Source organism: Gossypium hirsutum, chromosome D05 (assembly GCF_007990345.1).
Source record: "Gossypium hirsutum isolate 1008001.06 chromosome D05, Gossypium_hirsutum_v2.1, whole genome shotgun sequence".
Taxonomy (NCBI): Eukaryota; Viridiplantae; Streptophyta; class Magnoliopsida; order Malvales; family Malvaceae; genus Gossypium; species Gossypium hirsutum.
In genome coordinates this window covers 37,253,473-37,262,051 of record NC_053441.1, presented here as the reverse complement: position 1 = coordinate 37,262,051, position 8,579 = coordinate 37,253,473, and the positions used below count along the sequence as shown (strand labels likewise).

The following is an 8,579-nucleotide window of genomic DNA, read 5'->3' as shown; positions in this document are numbered from 1 at the left end:
CAATATCCCTGTACAACTTTCAAGAAAAATGTACAAATTGAGAAACTTCAGAAGCAATAGACAAGAAACCAAGATATAGAATCAAATTATGCATCCAATAAAACGGATACATGCATAGTTTCACCAAAAGATCAATTTATTTGTACATTAGCTATTCCATTGTTATAGAAGGATGGCTACGAGAACACAAACAGATTCAAAGGGGGAAAAAAAGAGTTGCATTTTAGTAAACTTTATTAAAATTATCTAACTCTAATCCATGTGGTTTTCAATAAAAAAAAATAACTCAACCACATGGGTATATCATGTTCGTAAAGGGGAAAAAAAGGAAAAAAAAATACTTGGAAAACCCGCACACTTATACTTGAAACCGGATTTTCACCATCCCAAACTCCATGAGGTTTAATATAGAAAACAAACTACTATGGATGTACAATTTTACAAACTATACCATATCTTACCCGAGGATTGTAGTATGATTGAACTTGAATTATCAATTGGCAGTAACGACAGCAATTAAATCTACAATTGCCCCGGCCCTCCCTAGATGATAATGGAGGCTTGTTTGTGCCTAATGTTGAAGGTTGTAAGGGTTCTACTTTGGGCCCTCCTGGATACAAAAGAGTGATGATAAGTTGATATGCATATAGTGGAAAACCATAAAAGTATCAGACAAACTATGCTACTCCGAGTCTCTGTTTTCTTTGAAGTATCCATGTCCAGTACATATGCAGACAGGTAGGGGAGTATGGTCTTCCAACTATATTAAAAAACTTGGAAAACTATGAGCATATTTATATCGGGCATAAACCCATATCCAATACTCACTTGAACATATCTATGTCAGACAAATACTTTATCTGATGTTTTGCCTTCAAATCAGAGTAACATAGTAGACAAGTTTTTCAAAGGTGAAAAGAGATGATAAGACAAGGTGAAACATAAAGATAATTTGCAGTCATCCCGCTCTTCTTTAACCTAATTGACAACAAATGGCCAGATATCTAACAAAATAATTAAAATAATGACGCAAGACAATGAAAAACAAGACTCTGAACAAGCAGCTTACACCTTCAAAAATGAAGTGGAACTGTTTCGTGATTGTGCTCGTGATTTTGCAAGCATATGGTGTTGTTGCTGCATTTGCTTAAACTGTTGCAATGAAGCAAAGTTAATTCCATTCTGTAAATTCCTATTATCTTGGTCTATATCACCATCCTCGGTAATTTGTGATCCACTATGATGTAAAATTTGAGAGTAAGGGTTGCCTGAAGCTGCTCGTTTGAGATTACCACCATCGAAAGAGTATGATGGCACAGTTTTTAAACGTCTTCGCAAAACCTTGAATGCAGAACTTTGCTGCAGTTAAATAAAAAGTTCAGTACAATTTAACAATGAAAAAATAATGCACGTTGTGTATGTATCAGTCTGTAATGGGTAAGAAGGCACAAGAGATGTCCCCTTTAAAACATCCAACACTTAACATTGGGAGTAAAAGAAAACATTGACCCGTTTGGATGAAGATAAAGTTTAAACCCGTGTTTCTTATAGTAGGATTAGGAGAGGTACCTATAAAGAAAGTAGCAAAGACATACCTGTGGAAGCAGCATCAAAAGACCATATAATGCTTTCAGCAACCATATGTATTGTCTGGGTTCAAGAAGCTGGAAATCAGAAAATATCAGCCACATAACAGGTTTTTTAAATTCCAAAGAGAAACAAGGAAAATGGAAATCTAAACCAAATATGTATTACAAAATTGCAACTACAATGACAACCAATAAAATCACTAAAGCTCACATATTTTGTCACAGTAAAATGATTAGCAAGGCCTAATTTTCGAGTTCCTGGATATATGCAACTATCATATAAAAGATTGATAACCAGTCACTGAAATTGCGGATGCATAACCTTTTCAAAAAGGAAGGCTTCATAATGCACATCAATGGCATAACATCCCATCATAAAATGGTAGAGGTAAGGAAAATTTTTAGACATTACCATACGAGTAAACATATATATTATGGCAAACAACATAAAATTGCAATCGAACATGAATAAAAAATACTGCTTAAGACTTGCTGAAATATAAGCAAATATCAAAAGTGAACCAAAAGCTAAAAGAACATATCAGGTGATACAATCCCCAATTAAAGCTATTAAAACAATTGTAAGGCAAGTTGTTAGTATTTGTCTAAGCACCTGCAATCTTAGATAAGCGAAGACTGGAGTTTCGAGCAAGCGAATCAACTTATCAAGCTGGACCAAGAATTTGGCATTAATATCTTCCTCAACCAGGGACTGAATCACAGCACATGCATGTTGGTACGTCTAACATGCAAATAAATAATAGATTAATCATCATGAAAGTATATGGTGCAACACCACACCTCTTCCCTCAGCCATCACACATGAAAATTGAAAGACTGGCTATCCATTTAAAGGAGTTACGGAATCTTACCTGAGCTAATAAACAGAGACTAATGATTGCCATGGGTGAATGGCACCATGATGCATACAAAGAAACAAATAAATCTTTTCCAGCAGCATTAACAAGTGACTGTTTCAAAAGTTCCCGAAGCTCAGATAGCTCAGAAGAAGTGAGTAGAATTAAATTCAAAGCCTGAATCACAAGCGACGAAAATTTTAAATGACTACCTAATGGAAATACCATTCTACTAAATGAACAAAGATTTGAAAAAAAAACAGTAACTTCAATGACAATGTCATGGTTATCACATATTTAAAGTTAATGGAGTTGCTTCATGTTATTACTTATAACCAAAGAGAAAACTATTCCATTAGATAAGCTTTTTAACTACATGACAGAACCTGAACCATAACGCAGGCAAAATCTAGGTCTGCTTCTCCCTCTAGTATGGTGGATAGCTCACGATAAACCCTTTCAGCATCCAGGAGAACACAAAGTCTACGGATTATTAAAGCGCCACGCCTAAGAAAACAGGAGGATGATTTGCAAAAGAAAAGGTGAGACATATGTATAAAATTAAAATAAGCAGAGCAAGTTGGCCATGTAATCTATATGAGTGCTCAGCTCAGTAAAACAGTTCAAAACAATAATAATTTCAAATAAGAAAATTTGGGGCTTGAGGGTCCTAGAATCACCTCTCCAGAAGAGAATGATCAATCCGGAAATTATGCACCAGAAAAACAACAAGTTGGCGGAAATGTGGGGGATCTTGTGCAATGCAAGCGTGAATGTCAAGAACCAGGAGCACCACCTGGTGCAGAAATCCAAATGCAAGATAAAATTAGTATACACAAACAAGAGCAGTTTTAGGTTAACAGTACAAAGAAACATTTTAATAGACAATGGGAGTAGAAGTCCTCTTTGCAAAAGCAAAACTCTTTCTAGGCTCTTGGGAAAATGACTATATTAGCGAAAGTTAACTAGAAGTTCCAATAACAGTTCCACTCAAGAAATAAGATAATACATAAAGGGCACATCCTATTGTAATTATAATGATGCTAAACAGAATAGCAAAACAAAAATAGAAGCAAAAACCCTTGATGAAACAATCAAATCAGAAACACATAAGCAGGAGCATAACTTTACCTCATCAGAAGAGTCAGATAGAGCTTTCAACAGGGTGTCAAATATGTCGTTTAGAAAACACAGGACCTATTTCAGGTGAAAATTTTAACATCATTTTTATTGGAGAAACACTAGCATCAGAAAATTCAACTGAATAACAAGCAACTACAAAAACTAAAAGAACACGAGTGCTAATATAGACCATGACCTTATACTTTGCATCTACTAGATGCACATAAATTCAAAATAAGTGCTTCCTCACCTCAGCACGATGTCTGTTTAAAAGGGTTGATATCCAGTGCAATGCTTCAATTCTGGTAGCCTCCCACTCACTATCCAGTTGCCTGATCAAAATCATTGTAAAGTGAAACTATTTCAGCAGTATTAGAAAACATCATTTTAAGCACTTTTCCATAGCTCTTCATAATTCAGAAATGCAATATATTTCCATAGAAGTGCAAACTGCCAGATACATTCTAAACCTAGCATTTTTCCCAGGTAACAAAGACTATACCTCCTCGCAATGGAGAGAATGCCACCCACATCAAAGTTTTCTGTTGGATTAGCCTCAATTGAACGAAGTGCTTCATTGGTTTCACGAGCAACCTAGTATGAGAATATTAAGACAAACACATAAAATGACAGAAAGAAAACAACTACACATGAGTTTCTATAAGCAATTGCAGATAATTAAGATGCATTAAGGAGACTGCAGAAGAAATAAACTTACCACTCTAATTTTCTCTTCTTTATCAGATATGCAAGGGAGAATGGCTCCCAGTATGTCAGCATAGTAGGGAAAAAGCTGGTCTCCACCAAGTTTTACGAACTCATTTATCTGTACAATGACAATCAAATTTGATACTGTCTATGAAAAATGAATGTACCAGACGGAATAGTAAGTCTATGAACAGCAAGAAAAGTCAAGATTATCATAGTCTGGACAAACATATTGACGGGCAGAATCTGTTTTCAGATTCTTCTCCTCTTTTCTGATAGGGTCCTCCTTTCTAGGGCAAGATTAAGTCCAATTCCACTTACCCAAGTGATGGCTGTTAATCGAGTGAATTCATCAAGAGCGGCTGCCCTTTGCACCAATATTTCAGCCATGCGACCATAATCTACAGACTTCAAGAGTAGCACTGCTCGAGTCAGAAAATTACAAATGAAAAAAACATATTCTTTTTATGAGAAACTTTCATAAATGATGCACAATAAAGCCATAAATTTCTTTACTAAATAAGTTACCAATCATGTTATTCATATAAACATTTGTAAAAAGACAATCTTGGCATAAGAAACTTCAAGAAAAGTGACCATGGAGCTGATCCACAGTTAAAAGAACAAGTTCTTTGAGGAAGTCTTACTGGAGAGTTCTTAATCTCTAGGAGAAACTCTGAAAGTGCTGAATCAGCTTGCTGCCGTATTTCACGACTAGAATCACTTAACATATTAAACAAACCTGAAAGTTATCAAGAGCTAATTTAATCACTCCTCATAGAGAGTAGCATATTATTTTAAAAGACCAAAACTTTATTACCATCAAGAAAATCAGGGAGGAAACCCAACATGTCAATGTCTGGAACACTATCCAGTACAGTTATCCATCCAACCAAAAACTGACGGACATAGGGGTTTAGGACATTCATGCGCTCTCTCAACAATGGTATAAATTCTTCAATACTGAGGAGAAAACAACCATATGACAACATTATCAACATGGTTCCCAGAAAATTAAAACGAGACCTCTAAATATAACAATATTCATGGAGTGAAACTAGAAGCAAATAAAGCAAACCTGAACTGATCACTTTCAGTAACAATGTCCTGTTTCACATTGTAAAATAGAAGAGCAATAAATTTCCATATTTCACATAATTATTAAGTTGCCAACGTTTAGATGAGGGGGCATTCACTAACCTTCACAAGCCTATCTAAAAGGTGAGCAGCACTCTGTACGTTGGCATCTGAATCAGCAGAAAGCTTGCATAAAGCATCAAATATCTTATTAAAGAATATAATAAAATCTCCTCGGACAACCTGTAAGGCAGAAAAAAGCATTTCCAATTCAATATTAGTCAAGAAACAAGAAGTTGTAGCAAAAAAAAAAACAGAAACACAATCTCCTTTCACCTTTGCAATGTTATATAGAGCTTCACAAGCATAATAACGAACTCTGCTATCTTGGTCAGAAAAAGAACTAAGCACTGGTGGCACAATTTGCTGGGAGATTGCATAGAAAGCAAATAAATCACTAAACAATAACAAAAGAAAAGGAGAAAAAGAAGTGTTTAAACAACAACAACAACAACAACAGCTGAGAAAAGAACTGCCTTATCTAAAACAGGAAAACATAAACATCGGCGATCACAACAGGCAACAATATTCCATTTTTCCTTTCTATTCTCTTTGGGAAGGAGTATAATCTGAAGTAATGCTAATCCACTCTTAACTGCAAAAGCATATAAAATCTCAACCCCTACCAGAGATCAGAGAGGTCACCAGGTCAAAAATATAAAGTTCATTAAATCTACAATGGAATAGCCGATAGCTTATGTCAGGTAACAGTTAATAAGGCACACCAAATGTATGCCTACAGCAGTTGCTTTCTTATTCATAGACAAAGACATACACACATTAACAATACTAAAACATTAGAAGCATAAGGCACAAATCTTTAAACCTTAAAACAGAAATCTTGGTTCTTAAATGACGAATCCATGGTAAATATTACCCTTAGTAGTCATAAGGTTTAAACATGTTAATAGACAGCATTTAAAGACAACTGATTCTTACCTCAAGATGTTGGGCAGCTTCGGAACTCAACCCAACAGTGGCGGCAGCTAAACCTATCAATCCTCCCTGCATATACGCAACAACTTAAACAAATCTAAGCCAAAATTCAAATTGAATAGATAAAAAAAAAATTCTCACGAAAAGGTTCAAAATTTTGAAAATTATTCATCATGCACCAACCTTACGGTGATTGGCTTGTGGTGAGCCGGTAAATTCAGTAGCTAATAACTTGATCACCGCCGATATCTTCTCGTGATCTCCCGATGAAGCCAGCTGTTTCACAATTCCTTCAATCTACACAAGATTATGGTGACAAAAGAGTAAGCAATTCAATCATTAAAAAACAGACCTCGATATCAAATTCCATGAAAATTCAAAAAGTAAAAAATTAAAAAAAAAGGAGAAATAACCTCTAGGGCCGCATTCTTGCGCTTCTCGTACAGCTTGTCGGAGAGATTACGAAGGACGGAGGCAGGAATCACGGAGAACGCGTCGGCCATAACAGAAATTAATAAAAAAACAAAAAGTTTTTCCTTCGATGAAATCAAATTCGTTTCCTGATCTTTTCAAATTCGAACCTGAACATCCCTTTTGGTCTTTTTAGGGTTTGATGTTTTCCTTTCGGGAACGGAAAATGAAAAATCGAGGTAATTAAGATCTGGTGAAATTGAGTAGAAACTAGAAACGAATAGTTTAAAGAAGAAACATTACAAAAGTCAATACGATATGATATTCTAATTTCCTTATTAATTTTTTGGTAAAATACCTTTTTTTTTCAATTTTTTAAAAATTTTAAAAGTAAATTCACGATTAATTTCAAAAAAGCATTTCAATCATTTAATGTCCTTTTTTAAATTCAAAATTTCACATAATTTTATTTCAAAATTTCACTATAACATAAAAACTATTTATAACCTTTTACAAATATGATCACATTTAGACCTGTCCATGGGCCTGGCCGAGCCGGGTTCGGGCCGGGCCCAAAAAAAAATTTCAGCCCGACTCTTAGGCCCGGCCCGAGAAAAAATAATAAGCCCGAGCCCGGCCCGGCCCAATTTTTAATAAACACAAAAAAATATTTTAAAAATAAAAATATTTTTAAAGTATTTTAAAATTAAAAAATAAAAATAAAAAATATATATATTTATTGTATTCGGGCCGGGCCGGGCCGAGCTCGGGCCAAAAAAGTTGAGCCCGAGCCCGGCCCATTTTTTAAACGAACCTCGTTTTTTTACCCAAGCCCATATTTCGGGCTTATATTTTTACCCGAATCCTCCCATATTTTAGGCGGGCCGTCAGGCTGGGCCGGGCCGCCCGGCCCATGGACAGGTCTAATCACATTCATATTAAATATTTTTTATATTATTTATTTTTAACATAAGTATTACTTTTTTATAATTATTTTTAACTTATAAAATTTCAATAATCTATTATTTTCTAAAACAATTATTTATCCAAAGTAATTACAAATGCTAACATTTTGAACTACTAAATTCTAAATTAGTGTTCTAAAATACTAACATTTTAAAATTTTGAAAAAATTTAAAATTTTCGTCCAAACACATTTTTAATGGTGACTTACCTCTTACCCTCCCTAAATTTTAAATAAGGAAATAAATTATATTAGGATCATTCCAAAAGGTATAGTTTTTAGGTATCAATAAAATAGTACCACGCCATTAAATTTTAAAAATAACAAAATATTATTATACATTCATCTCTATCTATTATTTTCTCCAACTTAATTTAACTTTAATTAAATTACTTAAAAATTTTAGTTTTTAAAATTATAAACAAACATCTTTCCTTCTTTTACAATTTTAATCATTTTTTTCTAAAATTTAATATTTTTTATTTTTTTCAAACCAATTGGATATTTTTCTTTCTTTTTTCCATTTTAAATTGTTTTCTATTTCATGTTATACATTTTTTAAAGTAAAAATTATATTGTATTAAATCTTCAATAATAAGAATTGTGTAAATTTTAAATTTTTTATGTTATTTAATTTTTTATTTTAATTACTTATGTTTTTATTTAAAAAAAGTAGAATTGGAGAGTAAATTAAATATAAATGGGCATGTAATAATAATTTAATATCTTTAAATTTTGATGATGTGACTAAATTTTATTAGTACCTAGAAACCTTAATTTTTAGGATTGTCCGAATATAAGTTATTCCCTTCAAGGTAAGATAGGTAATCAAATTTATCATTTGTTATAGTAATT

The 8,579-nt window shown here is 33.5% G+C and overlaps 1 protein-coding gene across 1 annotated transcript; it reads right to left on the bottom strand.

The window, feature by feature from the left end:
* Positions 1 to 205: 205 nt before the first annotated feature.
* LOC107903946 (protein VAC14 homolog) lies at positions 206 to 7,082 on the bottom strand. The gene is made up of 20 exons (XM_016830174.2): positions 6,763 to 7,082; positions 6,533 to 6,646; positions 6,353 to 6,418; positions 5,690 to 5,779; positions 5,477 to 5,596; positions 5,355 to 5,383; positions 5,097 to 5,239; positions 4,924 to 5,018; positions 4,598 to 4,684; positions 4,287 to 4,394; positions 4,071 to 4,162; positions 3,819 to 3,900; positions 3,578 to 3,643; positions 3,127 to 3,242; positions 2,833 to 2,953; positions 2,462 to 2,623; positions 2,203 to 2,331; positions 1,596 to 1,664; positions 1,072 to 1,359; positions 206 to 610 (listed from the first exon to the last, which is right to left on the bottom strand). The coding sequence occupies exons 1-20, from the start codon at positions 6,850 to 6,852 to the stop codon at positions 596 to 598; spliced, it is 2,082 nt and encodes a 693-aa protein (XP_016685663.1). The 5' UTR covers positions 6,853 to 7,082; the 3' UTR covers positions 206 to 595.
* Between the last annotated feature and the right edge of the window lie 1,497 nt (positions 7,083 to 8,579).